This window comes from Fringilla coelebs (genome assembly GCF_963513975.1).
Source record: "Fringilla coelebs genome assembly, chromosome: Z".
NCBI lineage: Eukaryota > Metazoa > Chordata > Aves > Passeriformes > Fringillidae > Fringilla > Fringilla coelebs.
Genome location: NC_140031.1, coordinates 24,516,100 through 24,538,256, shown reverse-complemented (window position 1 = coordinate 24,538,256; position 22,157 = coordinate 24,516,100). Strand labels below are relative to the sequence as shown.

Genomic DNA, 22,157 nt, shown 5'->3' with positions numbered 1-22,157 from the left:
GAAATCCTCTTAAAGGTTCTGCATTTGCAGGCAGTCTTGGGGAATGACCATCTGACCACATAACTTATATTCCACTGAGATTTGCAGTTTGCTGCCTTGAATGTAGCTTCCATTTCTTCCATTTAAACCTTTCCACAAAGAAGCTCAAGAATTCCTATATTTAACTTGGAAGAAAGCTGGTTAGCACATTTACCATTTTAATCCACATTTACTGGTACACTGGTGACCTACCCCTAATCCCACCTAATCTAATATTTTATTTTCTGATTTAATTTATGAGTAAAGGGATTTGCTTAACACCGTACAGCTATGGTGTAATTTCTCAATTGGCTCTTGCTGATCTGAGCAGCTTTCAGACAGAATATGCCTGCTCCTGGTGACTCCAGGGGTTTTTTCTTTTGATACTATTGATGTTCATCAACTGGTTCCACAGTCAGCCATAGTGCCTGTCCCCCTTTATTATTGGTGTAAGCACAAGGACGAAGACAGAAATATGCTAGGAGAAAATGTGGGCGGAAGGATAAACCTCTCACGTCACTTTTACGTAATTGTAATCATGTCCCAAAGAAGCTGTCAAGAACAAAACAAAGCCATGCTTGTTGTTTCCAGCTCTTGAGATCTAACAAGCCTTTGTCTCTATGGTTGCTAAAATGTGACACTCAGACACTTTATCTACAGTCACTTTTGTAAATTGGTCAGCCATTAATTTTTCCCTTTCTGCCTTAAGCATTAGGAAAGTTCTACTCCATATATCAAGTTGAGACTAGAAATACTGCTCTGTGTGTCAAGGTTAGACATATATAGAAGTCCCTATTTTTAGCTTGCATTAAAATGATTAGAAAATGTATCATTCTCTTCTATTTGTACAACATCAGCACTTCATCTCATAAAACCGAGAAAGCAAAGAACTTATGCATAATTTGTTTGACATATCCTTTAATTTTTTTTTCTGTTAGTCCTCAATATTGAGACATTTTGACACAATAATTTATTCACATACTTCTCCTAAACTTTCTATACTCCTCATTTGCTTATCCAATGCCATTTTATGACTTATGCTTTACTATTTTCCTCCACTTAGTGTTGTTAGTTACATCAGACACACTTTGATAGTATGTTTTCTGACTCTACAGACAATGTAACTTTTTCTCCATTGCACCTGTATTTTTAGTGTCATTTTCTTTTATGCATTTTCCTGTATTATATTGATTAAATATTTTTTCCCACAAGTTACATTTATTCTTGTTACTCATATTATTGAGGGGATTATCTTCAAGCTTTTCGAAAGAGATGGCATCAATTGACAAGTAGTTGGGTTTAGAGTTAATCCAAAATGAAATATTCTGGTTCCTGAATTAATTTAGACGGTGGGTCTTCATACCATGAAGAATTTGTCCTGAAAGCACTAACACTAACAGACACCAAAAAATTGATAGTATTTTCAATCGTGGAACTGCCAAAGTTAGAGGTTTATGTACATGCTTCATTATCTTCCTGTGTTTTTAAAATACCTACTCATTAAATCTCTTGGTTTAAATATTTAATTTAAAAAAAAAAGGTTTGCATCCTTAAAATAAAAATTTTCTCTACTCCTCAATTACCATGTATTAATTCCTTTTCCTGCAAATATTTATCTTTGCAGCAAGTCTTGATTTTTAAAAATTTAAAACATTTCATATTTCTAACCATTGCTTTCAAACAGAAGCATAGTTTTCATTAAAATAGGTTTTCTTTTCTGGGTTCGGGTGTTTTTTCATTCTTCATACACTGACATGCTGAATTTGCATGTTCCAGATGGACTATTATCCTGACTCAATAGGACTTTTCATATGCTAAAGAACCACCAAGGCCAGGGAACTTTTGTCCCCAGCCACATACAGTGGTCCAGGGATACATATGGCAAAACAGGGAGCTGTAGTACTTCAGAAATGAGGGCAGTTATACCTCAAACTGCTCAGGGGGCTTTTCTGTGTTCTTGTTCATGGGATGAGGCTGCTGTTGCATCTCAAACAGCATACCTCTGTAAAAGCAGTGGGCTCAAAACTTGACCTTTATCATCAATATTGCTGTTCCCTGAGGTCCTGTAATCCACTGTGATACATTGGAGGTGGGGTAGGGATTGTCCCCATTCTGTTAAGAAGAAACAGAAGCTATGTCTAACTTCAGAGACTGCAGCCAAACACCAAACATGCAGTGTCTTGCTCTCTCCTTCCTTCTGTGTCAGTCCCTTTCCCTATTTTATTTATTTTCTTTCTGTTCTCTACTCATCTTCTTTTAAAATAAATTGTGGATGAATACACTGCCTTTTGTGATATCATCATGAAGCTGGGACCAGAGCAGAAACCAAACCAAAAACCATATAGTACTATATGTTTGTCAGTCCTGTGTCTGGAAAGACTGTGGTTCTGCCATTTAATTTTTCTTTATTTAATTAATATAATTTAATTTTCTTTTTTCTTTAATTCTTCTTTTTCCTTAGTTTCTTTTTTTTTCTTAATTTTTACTTTTACTCTCTTGTGTACCAGAACCCCATCCCAGTTCTGCTACACAAGAGAGTAAAAGTAAAAATTAGCACTGTAGGATGCATTACATTCTCCATCACTGGTTCAGTATTTTTCCCTGATGTCTGTTTACCTCATTTCACTTTAGGTAAGTAGATGATGGCTCATAACAGCAATAATATGCATGGTTCCACATAATTTTTGCTTAATTTCTTCTCTCTTCATTAAGTTCACTGTTTAACACTAGAAAAAATAACAAAATAATAAAAGGTTGTCCAACTGCTAATTAATAACATTTTGAATACTTCTGTTTTCATTGGTGTGTTTTTAATCAAATGACTTCCAAAAATGTTGTGACAGCATGTCAGAAACAATCTGAAGGCAAATTCTGGGCATGGTTAACTGGTGGATGAAATAAATGTTTTACCCTTTGACGCATCAGGGGCATATGCAACAACTCTCTAGAAGAATATGACAGCAACAACTTATTGTAGCCAGAGGAAATGTATTTCCTGCATGTCTTGAATGTATTTTTCTGAAACTGTTACATCCATAAAGACTTTGACATTACAATTTGTTAATATTCCCTTATAAATCTAAAACATGTCTAGCGTAGACACAGGTTGAGTATTGGCTGGTTTTTAGTAGATGGGGTGTAATAATCCCCACCAATACTCCTCTGTAGACAGTTCATGATTCTAAAAGCTACAAACATTTTTGCTCTATTTTTATTTCTAGGTTACCAGAATCAAAACACCTAAACAGATAGATGAGCTCATAGAAATTGAGAGCGACACTGGAACTTGGTACAGGAGGTGTTTTGTAAGAATCCGCACAGAGCTGTATGGTGTAAGTAACAACATCTCTGTTCATTCTGAAATTACCTTTTTAATTAACTTTCAGTAATTAGATGGATTTGCTGAGCTCCCACTGTTGATACCTGAGATGATACATTTTCCATGCAACTGAGGGAATCAGGAACCACTGTAAGGCTTCGGTTTCCTGACCCAGAAAAAATGCAGGTGAATCATAGAGCTTTATCCCAGCTTCAGAGGAGGAAAATCCTGCATTGGTCCTCACAGAAGTGATGGCTAATAATTACATGGTGATATTCATAAACAGCACAAAATAACTATGTACTGAGAAAGTGGATCAATATATAGGTATGGAAGGAGGTGACACATGAGGAAATGAAAAATTATCAGGAGGAACATGAGGCTGCCACATTAGTTAAAAATTATAAATTAATTAATAAGTTAATTCATTAATGCCCTTATAAGGCATTGTATCTGCATGTATTTTTTAGGTACGTCAAGTGTTTTACCAGAAAAATATTTTAGGGCTATTTCAGATTTTAAAGGAAGCTTGCTGGGACTGTGCTTCTTATCCTTTTGTTGATTTTTTTGTAAAACCAAAATTTCACAGTATCTTTGAGACTTGCAACAAAAATTGAAACAGTCCTCGTTAATTAATCTTTTAAAAGTTCAAACCTGTCTTTCCACAGCTATTAAAAAATCTGTAGTTTCCTCTCCTCTCCTCTCCTCTCCTCTCCTCTCCTCTCCTCTCCTCTCCTCTCCTCTCCTCTCCTCTCCTCTCCTCTCCTCTCCTCTCCTCTCCTCTCCTCTCCTCTCCTCTCCTCTCCTCTCCTCTCCTCTCCTCTCCTCTCCTCTCCTCTCCTCTCCTCTCCTCTCCTCTCCTCTCCTCTCCTCTCCTCTCCTCTCCTCTCCTCTCCTCTCCTCTCCTCTCCTCTCCTCTCCTCTCCTCTCCTCTCCTCTCCTCTCCTCTCCTCTCCTCTCCTCTCCTCTCCTCTCCTCTCCTCTCCTCTCCTCTCCTCTCCTCTCCCAAAGAGAGGGAGATGAGAACACCATTCTCAGTCAGTGCCACTATACTGTCTCTGACCCTGTTGTAATCCCACATTTTTCTCATATAGTGCAGGCATCAATTTCTAGCCATAGTAGGTTACAATATATCAAACTGTGATTGTATCCCTGTCTAATTATGGAATATAGTTTGTCTAATACTGGGAAGTGAGGAAAAAAACATTACTGAGACAATCCCTGGTTTATTTGGGAGAGTAAAATGAAGCTGTCTGGAGATGAAGAAAGTTTGAGGTGATCAGAGGGTTGGATTTTTGTACACAGTCCACACTGTTTACAAAAAAAAAAAAAAGATACGAGACTACAATATCTTCTTGCAGCTGAGAAAGCAAATCACATCCTGGGCAGCATAAAAAGAAATGTGGCCAGAGAGCTGATTTGATCTCTCTCATGCCCTGAAGAAGCAAGCAAATAAGAATAAAATATCTTCTAGCCTTTAAGAAAACTGTTCAAAATAAGTGCAGATATGTAAATAAATGTGTTTTGTAATGATTTACAGATTTGGTTGACATTTATGAGATGCTTCAACTACCCAGTGAAGGATAATACGATCAAACTCACAGCTGTGTGGTTCACCCTGTCTTTTGGGTAAGAGTGGTTCAGATTAAACCATTTTTTATAGTCCTGACAGACAGAAAAATCATCTGCATGTAAATTTCTGACACTATAATAATCTGTTTTATTCAGGATCTTTCCACAAAATGCTACGCTTGCCAGTTAGTCTGTTGGTTGCAAACCTGACTCATCAGGAATACCTTCTTTGAAAAACTGACATCTTCTGGTGTCAGCATCTTTCAACAATTCTATATTATGGAGGATTTTATTCTGAGGGAGCAACACTCAATCACATAAGTGTCCAAGGGAGCTGCTCATTCACACCTCATGCAGATTTCTGAATGAGTGAAATTGGTGCCTGAAGTTTTTCTGTTTTTCCACAGCTACTACGGCTTATCTGTCTGGTTTCCTGATGTCATTAAACATCTGCAGTCAGACGAGTATGCGTCCCGAGTGAAACATTTCCGCAATGAGGAGGTCTCACATTTCGTCTTCAACTTCACACTGGAAAATCAGATTCACAGCAATGGAGAATACATCAATGACAGGTCTAGAGGTTTCCTAATATCTTGGCTTAGTTGGAATAAACAGATGCATGTTTTAGAGCTCATCTTAATAACCCATTTTTTTTTTCATAAGGTAATGATAAATGGTTTTGTTACCTTTTAGTGATTATTTATTTCTGTTCTTAATTTCTTATGACTCATGACCATGGGAAGAAATGTGCATGCCCTTGTGGTTCCTGTGTGAGGATCCACCATGCAAACCCAGCTTCCTCATCTTCCTGCAAAACAGACCAAAAAGCCTGCGTCAATTTTACTTCCTTTCACAGTGGGATTCAAAGGTTTTCAGATCCAACATATGCAGTATATTGTAGGGGGCTGGGCAAAGATGTACTTTCATCTCTGTTGCTGCTTTTTTTTTTTTTTTTTTTTAATGAAAGACACTTCTGTGAACAGACTGAACATTGGGAGGTTAGGATCTTATCACAGAAAAATGAAAGCTAAACGTTACCGTAGACCAATGAATAGCCTGAACAGCTCTGAAATGGGAAACACCACTATGGCAATGGCTTTCGTGATTTTTTCAGCCAAAGGCAAATATATTAAGACTATATCTGGACTTCACAAATAACTAGATAACTCAGGGGAAAATTAAACACAGCTGGTTTAGGTGTCTGGTTTCTATTAAGAAATGTACACACCAACCATGTGAATGGTCTGCTGGAAGTCATGATAATAAGTAATTATTATTTCCATACGAAAATCTATATGTAAGTGAATAAAATTGATTTTGTGATGATTTAGTATTAGTAACAGTGCTTGAGTTTTGACATAGTTAAAACTTTATATATTGAAGAAAATAATAGCTGTTATTTAATTTTCAACCTAGCCATAGCTTCCAAGTCCCACTCCTTTCCAGAATGTAGATGTTTTCCTAAAATCAAAGAACTGTCAGTAACTGAGGTTGCATCAATTTAAACTGAATATTCTGGTAAAACACTAAATCTAACATTAATTTATGCTAAATCAGTAATTTACTCTTTCAAATGTGCAAATTTAATATTCCTCTGATGGTTATTTGGGATTCACAAAACATTTTCCAGGAGATATGAACCTATGTCATATCCTTGCTTCATAAATGTTTTAATACCCTACTCACCCTCAATCTCACTGTTCCCTTCATGTTCTTTCTTAATGAGAAGATCCATCAATACCTGACTTTTCAATACATTGCTTTCCTGTTGGGTTTTAATTCAAATCATCGTGACACCAATTTTAATGGAGTCACATACTTCCTGTACAAAGGTAAAAAGTGCATCAGAAGAATGTAGAACATGTAGTCTGTCATTTTTGTTTTAACTGACTAATCTAGTCACTATTTTCTTTGTTCTCCTCTGGAACTAGTCTACATTTTAGAATGGAAAGTGCTGTATGAAAAATGATAATGAGTAACTCCAGACTGATTTTAATCAGTCTGTCACAAATGAGAAATGATATAGTAACTAAAATTAATGGGCTGAAAACAATATTCTTCTGACCAATACAAAAAGAGAACTCATTAGTTAGTAAGTCACTTACTGTGATAAATACTACAAGCTTTTTCTCTCCTTTCTCATAAAGATGTGGTTCCAACAAATTTATTTGTGAGAGAATTTAATTCCTGCTCCTTTGATAGCATTTTTTGTGTTCCTATTCCTACTATAACTCTTTTTATAAGAATAATCCTTAGCTAGTGACACTAGGTTTGATTAGAATATGGTTGGGTCTGTGTTTAGAAGAAAAAACTGCCCTTTTTTCCACAACTTCATGTGAAATAAAAGACATCACAAAAATAATTATTCCATTCCACATATTTGTTATGGTTGCTGATGTTAGCATAATCATGTCATTTGGTGGAATTCTACTAAAAAAGTCTTACTCAAAAAAGCATTGTTTTAGTCTAGCGGCATTGGGGTAGAAAGTTCCTGTATGTAATATCATTTGTCACTGATTTTTCTATTTTTATCTTGATAAAATCTAGGTGTTAAATGAGAGCCAGTAGGAATGAGAATCAGGATATTCATAAATAAAAAAAGCTGCCACCAAGTGGTTGATATTTTATTTACATAGTAATAATAATTACAATTGCCTCCATAGGCACAGAATTAACAAGAACATACGTAACTGGCAATGTAACTTTTTATTTATGTTATAGACATTTGTGAAAACAAATTTTTAACACCAGTATGTTTTGCATTTGAGCCTAACCCAGTAACCGGTGCGTTCCTCTGACAAATCAAGATTCTTTAAAAAATTCTTTATTTTCACCTTGCTGGTATTAGCAAGTGTTTGTTTATTCCCAGGGACTGAATTTCTGAAGCGTGATCTCCCTGTTTCCAAGTGTAACGTCATATTATTAGCAATTGTGATTTTACAAGGCTGTCTCATGAATTTCATGACATTGGTTTTGATTGATGATTAAGGTCAAGTAACAACAGAAATATTATCAAATAAATTATATTACCAGTTTGGGCCACTAACTATGTGAAGGTATTTGTGTTACTAATTTTTCTTCTGAGAAATAGTATTCTAGAATGAGTTAATCATTAATCACATCTGCAAAATGCATCAAAGGAACCATTGTTACCAGGGTTCAGATTTTTTAGATCTAAATAGCTGCATCTGTTGCTATTTCAACTATGAAGATAAATTGACAGCAGCTCTATGTATTGGGCAGGTTTATTATGATGAAGTTTAAATCAGTAACCTTTGAAGATTCACTTTTTAAGAACTGTGTTTTTGAAGACATTACTTCACTGAACACGTACTTCAGGAACTGTACTTTCGTGAATACCACCTTCTACAACACAGGTATGAGAAAAAGCCTCAAATGCCCATTGGTCAGCTGCATGTTTTCATCTCACATTTATAATTTCTGGATTTTCTAATAAGACATACAAGAAGTCCTCCTGTATAATAATAATAATAATAGGAATAAGAATTTATAAAAAGCAGCTAACTTGTTACAACAGAGAAGTGAATGGGTCTGACTGCACAAGAGATACTGCAGGCCTAGTACTGACTCAGAAAATGAATTATTTATTTCATTTACATAGTAAGTGATTTCTTTTTCATCTTTGATTTCAACCATGTCTAAAGAGAATCAGCCTGGAGAGAAGAAAATTCATTTACCGCTTTACTGGTAGCTTTAACTACTGCATTTTTGTTTAATCCAAAAGGGACTGGTGAAATACTTTGTCCACTGAGCTTGCTGTGGCAGGGGAGTCTGAGTGTAGGATTCAAATTACCTAGTCTATATTCATTCCCAATGTCCTAAGTATTGTGACAAAAATATGAATCCATATTTTCATGTGTTTAAATAGAAGACTTCCTTTTTCTCCAGTTTAATAAAACATAACTGAAAGAGACCATGGCCAACTAAGCAATGGAGCCCTGCTTCCCACTTTCCTGTAACTACAGCAGTCATAACAGTAACAGACCTAGGTTTCAGAGCAAGCAATGACCTTAATCTGGAAGGAAGGTATCCTTGGTTCAGGTTTATAAGGATGACAAAAGGAATGGGAAAATAAATGGAATACAGGGATAGCTCTCTGGAATGGTATCGGCAGAAGAATTAACTACATAGAGCAACTCATCTATGGACAAGCTGAAGACCATGAGGCCGCCTCAGAAACGAAAATCAGTTTAAACTGAATTCCACAGGAATATTTCACTTAAAGGAAGTCAAACCAAACTGACCAAAATTGACAGTCTCATCAGGAAATAGTAGACCTGATACTGAGAAAGATTGAGCTGTAGAAACTTGCAGATACCTAGTGCATTTTATGCAACATCAGCTGGTGCTGAAAGGCCTTAATCAAATACAGTTACGCCAGGGTAAAATGCAGTAATATAACTTCCTAATTCCAGGCTTTAGTTGGTCCTTTTCAAGAGCTTTGCCAATTTTTCTAGTAAGATAAAAAGTATCAAAATTACCAGCAGTAACTAATGCCCTTTTTGCAAAGCTGTGAAAGCTCCAAGTTGTCATTAAATTTGCTTGAATTTGAAATGTTTTTAATCAAAAGTTGCACATGGAGTTGGCTGTTAGCTGAAATTATTCTTTTTCTTCTTTCCGCAGATCTCGAGCAGTATAAATTCGTTGACAGTGAACTGATAAATTGCACATTTTTTCACGTCAGGACAGGATGTCAGATTTCTTTTGATGATGACTACAGTGCCTACTGGATCTACTTTGTTAATTTCCTGGGAACTTTGGCAGTGTTACCAGGAAATATTGTGTCTGCTCTCCTGATGGATAGAATAGGACGGCTAACGATGCTAGGTAGGGGCTTCACTTTGGTACAGGGAATGTCAAAAGCAACATGTCCTCTTTTCAAGGAATTTGGCTAGAGAAATTAAAACATTCTTTCTGCAGATATGTCATTCATGTGGCATCATAAATACTGTTTTTAAAAGCCCCCAGTTTTAAAGCTCTGGGGACAAAAGGGATCTGTAGCCACCTTTACTTGCTCTTCCACAGATATTACAAGACCATAACCTAGGCATTTAGAATGAGATTTTGGAGACTGATGGCCATTGGTTTATCTCTGTTCCAGCTGAAAGGAAAGAAAGGTGTGCACAGGTGACCCTCAGCTAGTGGAGTAGCTCCTGGAAAGTATCAGCTGTTCTTTGTCTGTTATCTATTTTTCATAGGAACACAGCTGAAAGGTATCTCCTGTGGATTGTCTACAATGAGAAATCTGTTATCAATTTACTTAAATAACTATGTGGTAGTTTGTAAGATCTGCGTCCCTCAGGCTGTTGTTTGAGTCCACTCTGGCTAGCTATGGACCCTGGCCCACATGGTCTTACGTGGATAAAAGCAAAAGATATGGCATAATATAAAGTATTTTGTGCAATGTAAGGACTACTCAGTGCAAATTTCAAATCACCCAGTGCAAAACAACAACTAAATAAACTACTTAGTGCAATATTGTTTTGCACTGGGTGATTTGAAGTACTGTTGTATTGTTTGTAACGCTGGATGTTACAAATACTGTTGCATTGCACTAACACTGTTGTATTAGTGCAATACAAGAGTAGTTCATTGTCATTATTTTCTAGGACAATATATCTATATAAATGCATTAAAATAAATACAGCTTTTTTATTACAATGTATGAACACATTTCGTGTAATTGCAAAAGATGATGAACAAAGAATAATGGGGGTAGTTTTGCTCAGGCATCTTGCTTTGGGAATTTAAAGAGGCTTCCAACTTGATACTTTGTGATACATTTTGATATGTGATAAGTCATATCTTTTTCTCCTTTCTTCAACGTTTGTCTTTCTGTCTGGCCTTACTAGTAGAGGAGGTCTCTTCGGTTTTTAACTCAAGTATTTCTGTCACTTATTTAGCTACACTGTGTACATAGAAATATTAGACAAAACAAAGATTATTCTTTAAATACAACCCCACTACATGTTTGTTTCACCTCCCTTGTACCTAGGTGGTTCCATGGTTCTTTCTGGCATCAGCTGTTTTTTCCTGTGGTTTGGGACCAGCGAGTCCATGATGATAGGTATGCTGTGCCTCTACAATGGCCTCACCATCTCAGCATGGAACTCTCTAGATGTCATTACTGTGGAGCTGTATCCTACAGACAGAAGGTATGTGCAGTTACACCTCCCCTGAACTCACTGAAACTCTGCACCAGCAGAAATGGCAAATCCAAATGATTTGGTATGGGCCTTATAGAGTTAGTGTTGTTTTGAGAGGGCCAGATTAATCATTTGTCCTATGAAAAGCAAAGGGAAACAATGAGGGGTTTTGAGCAGCTTAGTATGTATTTTGCATCAAATATCTCCTAATCAGGAAAATACCATAAATGTAGTTTCATTTGAAAGCAGAAGGTCTAACAACTACTCTCATTTAAAACACAGCTAGTATTTCTGAAAACAATAATGCATTATCTTTGAGTTTCCTGTAGTTTAACTGTATATAAGGGCAGGAGTTGGTCCAAACCAGAAATAGAGCTACATTTGTGAAATGGTGGGAATCCTGATAAAAATCACTGTCTGAACCACCCTGTGCTGCGAATCAGTCTGCCATGAATTTGTGTGCAGGGCCACTAGGAGCCTACATTAAGTGGGTAAAAATTATCTTGGGCACTGCTCTTGACTCTTCAGGGCTCTTGCAGGAAATCTCAGGACAATTTTCAAATCTCAGGACAATTTTCAAGTCCTGCATTGCTGCTAGATTACATGGGTTGGGGTTTTTTGGATACAGGGCACTTTTTAATCCTGATCTTATACCACTTAATGGACCAAAGAAAGAACTGTTGAGTCATATTCTGTTGTATGGGGAGCGCAAAAACATAAAAGCTGTGCTATCTTGAAATGACTTGAATACTTCTCCCCTCTCAAATCCCTAAAAATATTTAGGTAAAATTTCCCAGATTCCTAAAAAAGGACATTGTGTCCTTTCTCCTGTTGCAGTACTAATTATTATGTCATTCACTGGGTATTTGAAATGCAGTGAAAAATATTTCAAGTTTATAAATGAATGATGCCTTACTGGCAAGTTTAGTTTTTTGGAAAGGAGTTACCCTGTCTTTAACGTTGTTCATGAAGAGCTTTAGAAAAGTGTAGACTGGCTTCCCTGTTTTCCTTTCATTGTCATTTTAAAATTATGCGTTTTTTTAGAAAAGCAATTTATGTCCACACCTGCAATTATATCAGGCAACGATATCAGTCTATTTATGAATCCCAAGAACTGAGCTTTAATATTAAGTGCTAGTATTTTTAATACACCTCAGGAAATTGCTCTTCTGGCAAGAATTCTTCCACCGTCCAAATGCTATGATATAATTCTAATAAATATCCTGTAGAAATGACCAACTTTTGGGTATTCCTGAATGTAGCAGTCACATATGTTTTCCTAAAATGAAGTAAAGTAAAATAATTGGAAAAGTCATTGCTGTTAATGGGAAAAAAATCATTACTAGGAGTGATAAAAAGAATGTAGCTGATATTTATATTTATATATCTATACAGATGTTAAGACATCTGTAGTAGTATCTACAAATGGTTGTTTTTCATAGTTTCTACTAGCTTTGGGAATATAGCAATTTCTTACTCATCTTTTCTCTATTTAAAAATCTTTCGTATGCAGGAATAACTGTCCGGAAACAGAAACTTAATTGGAGCTGAGTTCTTTTTTACAACAAATCAGAGAAAATACTTGTCCCCTTGAATTATCAGTACAAAAAGGCTGGTGCAAGAATATATCTGTGCCTGGAAAGATACTGTTGACATGCTTTTGATGAGACTTTTTCCCAGAAATTCTGAGAGTGATGGAACCATGATTGCTTTTTGCCGGCTTGGTTAGGAGTAAAAAACCAATTTGTTTTGTAGAACTTTTTGAAAATTAATACCTTCAGGGACTCAAATAACTTGCTTATAGGAATTTTTGTCTGATAATTTTTTTTTAAATCCAGAGTAGCTGCAGTTTAGCAACCAGCATTGCTCACATCTCATAGTGCTGGGTTTCCTTCTCAGACTCCGGTAATCTCCATAACCAGGCACAGCTTGCCACAGTTTGCTGGGAATTGCTGGGAGATTCTGCAAGTAACTGTGGGGCTGAACAGCCTTTCTCAGCATATGTGGAACATGAACTTCCTGATCTGTTTTTGCATGAACTCAAGATGATGTTCTCTTTTGCTATGAAGCAAAAGCAAAACAAATTCCAGAGTGAATCTGGTCCTAAAACTGGCTTCCAGATTCTCCTGTAAAGGGAATCTAAGCACAAAATCCTTGCTCACTCTGTCAGTGTTTGCCTATTTTCTCACAGCCTATCAGTGGAATGGCCACAACTGCGCAGCAAAGGGCAGCTGGAGGTTGGGCTCAAAGATGGATGGGTGTAAAGAGGCCAGTTCATGCTACCATGCACAAGGGGCTGGATGGGGTAGCCCCTCCTTTTCCTGCTCTTGGAGACCAGACAGTCGCTGAACTGCAGGGGCTTTGCTGGTGTCGTGCAGTATAATACGGAAGGTGTTTCATAAATCATACTCTAGGTATTTAGGGATCACACTGGCTTTTAGCCAGGTAGGAGTGTGGTGAACAGTTGGGCAATGTGCAGTCTGTGTGATACAGGGCACACAGTTTCAGTTTATTCTTCATCATGCTTCAAAATCTTGACAGATTTGGATTCTGTATTAACTCACACTCGTCGATATATTTACATTTTAGTTTACTGATCTCTGAAATTGAGGTAACTACATAGTTTGTCCTACTTTCTTGATGAGTACTGCCAAATCTTATGCTATTTTAGGTTAGGTTTTGCTTTCACGTTCTTCATAAAACCTCAGCTGGTTTGTACAACTACTGTAATATAAATTAGAGGATGTATAGATTTCAAATGGTTCTCAGGTAGATGATGAAGTAATGTTCAAATGGAAAATAATGTTACTAATGTGGGTAGTAAGCGGGTTTCTGTCTTCTAGATGATATATATGAAGTGATTAATAATATTTTGTTAATATTCTACCATTTTTTAGACTTTTCAATACACAAATTTTAAAAGACACTCATGATAGCTAGATATAAGCTAGCTAGTGATTTCCAACAAGCAATTAAATTAACACAAGTCAAGAATATAGAGAAATTGTATTTTCTCTTGTCTCTTCTCTTGTCCTTTACCTTATATTCTTAACGGACTCTGCTATCCATCAGGAGAGGAAATCTGTAGGCTGGAGTGTGTGACACCAAAAATTCTAGTCACTGAGCATTTTAGAAGGAGGAATGGGCTGAAAGTGTAACTTCAATACAGCCATAGGTGCCTAGCACTGTAGCAACATAAACCTGAAGGTGCTAAGCTGAGCACCTAGAAAGTATGAAATGCATGCTTAAAGACCATTTTGTTAGCTTCATGGGACTTGCTTGCATCACACCAAATTCTGCGACAGGAGTAGGGATTTTATCCTTTCCTCTGACAGCACTCCACTCCCTTAACCATGAAACTGTTTTCTCATGTTGCAGTTCCCAATCTTATTCACAGTGCATCTTCCAACTTCTCTAGCAGATGAGGGAAACTAGGTTTTCTTCACTACATCTATATTTTACCCTCAAGCCCTCTTGCTTCTCTGCATTGGCAGAGTGATGCGGAAAAAGAATATTGTGTGATGAGGTAATTACAGCTTGCGTTGTAATGTGTGCGCCCAAGGGGCCCGCAGTAACACTGCACAGTTCCTCAGCTCTGCCTGTAAGATAAATATGGATGGAAGAAAGCTTAAGTTCTCTGAAGAAGGAACTTTAGGACATTTTTATTACTTTAAAAAGCAATTTTTACTTTCACATAAATGGTAAGTATCTTCTTGTGAACTTGGGAAGCACCAGCATTATAAGCCAAGATTCTCATTGGGGAGATGATACAACAAATAACTAAAACCTAAATAGAAAGTGAAATAGAAATAGATCATCTCTCACATAGAGAATAAATCAGATTGCATCAGATAACCAACAATTCATCATTTTTCTATGGCTGCCATAGATCTGGGTTTGAATCTTGTCCAGGAATACTTAGAATTCAAGATGATCAATAAAATTAAGTAATCCTGTTGTGCCTTTTTTTAATGCCTCTGAAAAAAGTTCGTAAGGGTTTGGCCATAATTAAGAAATAAGTCTATCTTCAGTTCATGATTTTTAATTTTTTCACTTTTTCTTGAGCCCTTAGGATCTATACCAAGAACAATAAATATTATTCTTATCTTATCTCCGAGTGTGTATTGGTGTGGATGTCAGAAGAGAAACTTTATATTCATTTGAGTAATAATAGCAATAATTGACTTACAGTAGATTTCCTGACAGCTATTTTCTACTCTCATTCTGTGGATATAGTTCAACTGCATTTTGCTAAAATTTTAAAGTTCTTAAGGCATGACCTGCCACACCTATGCCTTTTGGAGTAGTCCAAGGAAGGAAGGCAAATTCCATAGTTTTACTTGCACACTAAGCACTATAATTGATGAAGCCATGAACTACATGCTATATATTTCTATACTAATTTTTTAAGAGAATATAAAAATATCTGGGCATAGAAAATTGTCCATAGAACATTTGGATACTCTGTTTTAATGCTTTACATATTATCAATTCTAACAATATTTTGTTGTAACTTGCTGTTCTTGTAAATTGCTCTGGCAAGAGATACAACAAATATTTGTGCTATACATTTAGTAGCACTCTGGCATAGGACAATGAAGTTTTTAGATATTTTATCAGCAGTGGAAAAGTGGATCTGAAGTATTTTATGTAGGAATACAAGCACCTGGTCTAAGAAGGAACATATGTGGCAATCAGGAAACAAGCTCTTTTAATCTAAAGACTTGGATAATCCCTCTATTTTTAACTGTTTGGACTCTTGCCATTTTTATGTGGACCTTGGATGAAAGGAAGCTAAGCGTTTTTCTTTGTCACAGGTTTCTCAGCAGCAGAAGTAAAATAAATAGGGAAAAATTCCTTTTCAGTAACATCCAGATTTCTCTTCATGCTGATGTTTTTGTAAAAGACATATCTGGTTTTTTTTTTTTTAGACAATCCTAAATTCATTAACCAGCATTTTCTTATTGATGCACCTGAAAGACTTGAGTGAACTCTCTAGCTGGACAAAGGATTCTTGTTTCTTATGACTGGTCTCCCTTGACCAGTAATAAGGATTACCCATTAAGTCAACATGACATTTTTGCGCAAATGTTTGTCCAATAACTGATCAACACAAAGAAAACAGAGATATATATAAATGGTACTATTCCCTTGGAATTTTTCACTTAATTTGTTCATCATGCTAAGGTGATACATCACATAACTTTAATCATTTGCTGACACTCTTGCACTTTCCTCAAATATTGTAACAGAGACTACTGTGCTAATGCTGCAAGAGACCATAGTCATACACGTGTGATTTGCAGCATATTTGTTTCCTGGCTATTTTTATTTCCCTGGATTTAGGAGAATTAATTATAAAAACATGAATTAATACAGATTTTAAAGAGTTTTAATCACAAACACTGTTCTAAGAAGGATGTTTAAACAAAGCAAGCAGTCTGAATTTGCTACCCCTAGAGCTCCATAATGGTTTGACACCTTATTCTGACTGTAAGTACAAACACATTCAAACACAGTGTTAAAATTGAAGGGTATGAAGGTATGAGATTAACCAGTGACAATGCTTTTCAGGTACAGGTCATAACAACAATTTACTTAAGCCTGTTAAAATCTTATTGTTCATGCCAATTACATGCTTATTTTAGGCAAAAGGACATGACTGAAATCTGCTTAAAGATTAAAAGATTCAACTTCTTCTGGGTTGTTCATTTTTTAATTATCAGGACAGCTAAGGACAATAAAAAAAGCTTACTTTTTCTTACTTTTATTTGTTTATATTTTGATAATACTAATGGGATTAGACTACTAAAAACCCCTTATAATCAGCAAAATTCTCTAAGTCCATTTTACGAACAGAATTGGTTTTTAGGTGCAAAAAAATTACCTTTATTTTATTCAGACAGAAGAGGTATTGTATGTATTACAAAATTACTTTAGAACCTGATATACTAATGCTGGGTATATAATCAATAATAGATCTAAAGAACAGTGGCATCTGTAGAAATCAGAACATGAAAAGAAATGGTTCAAATTGCTCAGAAAATTGTATTCAGACCGCTGTCATAACTAGTTGATATAAGCAGCTAACATCTGTGAAACAGCTTACCTTTCTTTATAAGGTAGTATAAAACAGCACTAAACATAAGTAAAACATCCCCATATGTTTCGTGCTATTGTTTTTCCAAAAATTTCCTGCCTGTATCTATCCGAATTTGTTTTAGCTGGATCTGTGTATTCTTTGGGGAGTTCTGGTATCTCTGAATATACTGAGGCTGTTGATGACTAGGCGTCTAGTTTCTCTATGGGTTTTTCTTTTCTGTTACTGTTATTTGGAGTTAAGTTTGATTTTACATCAGCATTGACAACCAAGAAAATCATATTTATGTGCAGACTCTGATCACAAACAGTCACCACCATAACTTTAGAAGTACTTTCTGTCCATAAATGAGGCTGACATTAGAATCATTCTGACTCTTTTCCTTTCCTTCTTCCCTTGAGTTCTTCAGAATAGCTGCAATCTCTTTTTGTCCTATCACATAAACTTGGTTTTCCAGTCCAGCTGTGTTATCTTCAACCTCTTTCCACCTGCTTGTCTGTTTTAACAAAGCCCTTTCCTCAAGAATCTCCTGCCTACCTGCATGCTTTGTGCAGCTCTTCAGAAAGACCTTGACAGGCTGGAGAAGAGCCATCTGAAATGCAACAAAGGCAAATGCAGGGTCCTGCACCTCAGGAAAAACAACCAGTACAGGCTGGGACAGACCTGCTGGTCTAAAATGACCCTGTTTGAGCTTTGAGGTTGGAGCAGTGGACTCACTGTGGCCCCTTTCAACCTTACCCACTCTGGTTTGTGAACCCTACAAGATCCGTCAGTCTGGGGGTCCTTCCCTCTCAGTAGCTACACGCCATCCTGGGTCATATTCCTCCAGATATTTTGAGGTTTATTTGCCCCTGGAGCACAAATGTTTCCATGCTGGACATTTGCTTGTTTTCCCTCAGGCTTTGGAAATTCACCCCAGTAGGATGGCTCTTCTCTGCCTCCTTAAGTGTATCTCATGCTCCTCCTCCAGACACATTCCTCTAAAGGTCGTCCTTAGAATGGGCATGTTTTAACTCGCTCATTTCTCCTCTGAAAAAGGTATTTTCAAGGAGCTGCTGCAAATGTTTCTGTCAGAGATTTCCAAACACGACACTTCCCCATGTTTCCTCATCTGCTGCTCTCAGCAATGTGCTCTCTGGCAGCCCTCAGGGGTCCTGGCCATCGGAGGGCACAACCTGTCATATTCAAAATTACTATGTCCAGGATGTGCAGGTCTAGGTTTCCTTAGCACTATGTATTTTGTAAAAGTACTGCAGGTTCAATCGAATATATATATATAACAAGTAAATAAGGACTAAGAACATGTAAGAGACATATCTAGGTCTCTTCTACTTGTTTTTTTCCCACAGAATTTTTGGATAGTTTCTACTCTGCTGTAGAAATGACCTGTGTCTTTTTCTTTAGATACTGCCAATACTTAGTGTCATGCACTGTCTGGATGGATGACATGCTTTACACAAAGAGGAATTGTGCTTGCTTCAGACAAAACAGTAATTTCTTTGCTAAATATCAGACATTTCAAAGAGATTGAAATACTGCTAGGGGGTGCAAGAGACATATTGCCAAACTAATAATACATAAATATATAATCACCCAGTCAAAAAAAAAGTAATTTGTGTTTTGTCCCAGATTCAGAAAAGACATATAATACACTAGCTGACACTAGAACACTATCAACTCTTCTGAATTTGCTTTTATAACATTTTATATACGGGAACTGACTTTGGTCTGCACCAATGGAAAATAAATATTTAATGTAATGGAAGAAAAACTATTTGAAGGCGCATTAGTTAATATGTTACATGTCTTAATTCTGTTCTGCAGACATTCTTTCGAATTATTTAAGAATTCAAAAGGAAAGGCACCATTATTTCAAAATGGCACAATCTGAATGTTGTTCAGATAGTAGAGATAACTTTGTGGGTTAACTAGTATTATGTTTCTTGGAGCAAACCACAATATTTTAGGAAGGATCTAGAGCTAGTCATCATTCTTTTGATGAAGGGTCCTCAAATGTTCCAGGACTGGTGTTATTCTGAAGCACAGTGTCCTGGACAGGGCACGTGCAGTGCTGAAAGCCCCTATATCCTGGTCACCTCTCCCAGACTGAAGCTTTTACCACTCCCCAAGCATACAGCTTGGAAGCAAGACACCAGAAGGCCTAACTCATCTAACCTACACTACCGAGATACAGATTTGCCAAAGAGCAGAGGAGGTGAACCCTGACACTCTGGGCTGTGGCCAGGTCAACCAGTTACTTCAGACAGAGGACTCTCATGCTTTGATATAATTGTTTGCAGTTTTCAAAATCAAAAATCTGTTCTGCAAAGAGTATTGAGACACTGTATCCTTGCTCTCAGTGGGGGTCAAGTGTTCTTACTTCAAGTTGATTCTCTTGGCTCCTCATTAGTAGCTCCAGTAGAAGCTTTTCAAACTTCCCAGGATTTCAGTCTACATCTGAGCATAATAGTTCCTCCATTCTCTCACAGGCACTTCAGTAGAATAAGCAGAGCCTTTTAAAGCACTTAGATCACTACCATTTCTCTTAATTCCTGTTGCTTAGACTAGGGCTTTTAACTGCAGTACAAGCAAGAAATATTTTGTTCTGAAAATTAGAACAGCTATCTTCTTGAATTTCTAAGTGAGCTGAGAAATGTTGCAGCTTCTACCATTATATGGATATCTTTGTCAGGAAACTTTTGGTAGGGCAAGCTTATTTCTGCAACAATGAATCAAACAGTAATGTCAAAACACATTTTAAATTATGGCAGTTTGCTTAATACATATATGCAAGAATTACAAAATAATAAAAATACCTCAGATTACTAAAATCACATCGCTGTAATGCAAGACTCCACCTGAATTACTGGTGTCATACTTTCTCTTGGCAATCTATTTCCTTTTCCTTATGTCCAAAGTTTCTCAGATATCTCTTTCAGCCAACAGATTTTTATATACCCTACCTTCTTTACCTCTAAGAGATGAACATTCATTTTAATATTGGAAGTCTCATTAGCCTTTAAAAAAGCATTGTTTCGACATGTGTACCACCTGTAAGAAACTCAATTTTAATTCAGTACCCTAAGATGATCATCCTTTAATTCTGATTAATAATCATCACACAGATGGTGAAGCAGTTCTCCTTAGGGAGCTACTTGACATGTCTGCTCTCCGAATATAGCCATTTAAGTCTCACTGAATTTCCATTTGCAAGTTCCATGTTCAACTATAGAGGTGCAAACTCACCTGTTCATTTCACATTTTGATCCCCAAGGCAGAAAAATGAATTGCCTCAATGAAATACTGTAGCAGCTGAGCTTTAACTTCTCATTTTAAATAAGAACACAGAATATGAGCACAGAATCCTTATTGGCATAAATTTTCTTAAAGATATTTGGACTGTACTGATTTATTTGCACTGAGGATATGTCTCAAAGGTGTTACTCTTTCACCTGTATTTTAATTTCTTCTGTTTTCTCTTCTAGGGCAACAGGCTTTGGCTTTCTGAATGCTCTGTGCAAAGCTGCAGCTGTACTTGGAAACCTAATATTTGGTTCCCTTGTTGGTATCACCAAAGCAATCCCTATTCTCCTTGCTTCTACTGTTCTAGTATGTGGAGGTCTGGTAGGACTTCGGCTTCCTGATACAAGAACCCAGGTGTTGATGTAACTGGAAAAAACATTCACTATTATTTATTTCCTTCTTTGTACAAATGTCATTCTCCTGACTGATGGTGCAAAGGCTTCAGATTCTCAACACACAGTAGAGTGCTCAAATGTCAGAAATCAAACTCAAAAGATACTTTGGAGTAGCAGAGATTTAGCAACCTCTGTATGAAAGTTTTAAACTTCACTTTTGTTTGCTTGCATACTTTGTTATTCAAACCCATTTCACTTTGAAGTGCAAAGCTACCTCTTTAAACGGTTTTGGTGACATATCCAGGAAGGTAAAAAACCATACTGATAATTAGATATTTAAAATGCAAGCAGTCAGATTATTTCAAAAACACATGCTAAATTTGGCCATGGCATTGTGAGCTTTAGTAACAGTACAGACATGCAAGTCAATTACATAGCAGTATTGGTGCAGGGAATGTTAATGTATCAATGCATGCAGCATTTACCAGGAAACCCAACTGAGTGCATCAGTACTGGAACAGTGACCTTCTGCAGTTGTGCTTAGGTGACAAAAACTCATGGCAATGACCCCCTCTTTGGGAAACATTTTTAGGCAGATTCAATCTAAGCAAAGATTACCAACTACACCTCGTACTGACTGAGGAGAAGGCAACAGCTACTGCAGGGAATTTAAAAGTCCATATAGGTATGCAGCAGAGAGAATAAAAAAACTAACATTTTCACTTTTTGTTGCTGATGCTCCAGGAAACTTCTGTTTTATTCTCATTCGTGGCATCTGGATTTTTTTTTTTCCATTTAAAACAGTGAATTTGTCTTATTCCAGGTATGAATGAATGCAAATAGTTTTGCTGTGGTCAGTAAGAATAAAGGAAGAATCAAGCCATTGAACTATAAGGATGAAACTTTCAGAGGTTTATGTGGAATTTATATATGTAAAGACCTTAATTATTCTCATAGTTTCTACACTTCTTAATATAACCATTTTCTCGGCTAATTTTTAATAGTTCCAGAAATGTGTGACCACTTAATATTTTCAAATGTCTGTTTGAAAAGCCACTAAGAAATAAGCCACGGCAAGACTGCAGGGAATAGTAATGCTTTAATTAGACCAAGTGCATAGATGGAAAGCAAATGGTAGTAAATACATTCTTTCTACGCTGTGGACTGTTCTGATTACTGGAAAATTTCCCATCAGTCTAATGCTATGCAAGAAGTTATGGGATCTCTTTAAAATATCACCATTACAAATTTAATACAGATACATTTATAAAATCATCAAAGAAAAGAGGCAGATCCTCTGATGACAAAAACTTGCATTGCTTTCAGTGGAGCTAAGACAACTT

The 22,157-nt window shown here is 36.5% G+C and overlaps 1 protein-coding gene across 1 annotated transcript in view; it reads left to right on the top strand.

Annotated features, from left to right (window-relative positions):
- The window catches only part of SV2C (synaptic vesicle glycoprotein 2C), a gene marked incomplete at both ends in the record, with an annotated part of 75,151 nt that extends 54,306 nt beyond the window's left edge, over positions 1–20,845 (top strand). Inside the window, 7 exons of the mRNA XM_084224963.1 lie at positions 3,240–3,350; positions 4,878–4,966; positions 5,317–5,481; positions 8,153–8,286; positions 9,554–9,757; positions 10,926–11,085; positions 20,662–20,845. Coding sequence (XP_084081089.1) covers positions 3,240–3,350; positions 4,878–4,966; positions 5,317–5,481; positions 8,153–8,286; positions 9,554–9,757; positions 10,926–11,085; positions 20,662–20,845 — 1,047 coding nt within the window. The remainder of the gene's footprint in view (positions 1–3,239; positions 3,351–4,877; positions 4,967–5,316; positions 5,482–8,152; positions 8,287–9,553; positions 9,758–10,925; positions 11,086–20,661) is intronic.
- Positions 20,846–22,157: the final 1,312 nt, after the last annotated feature.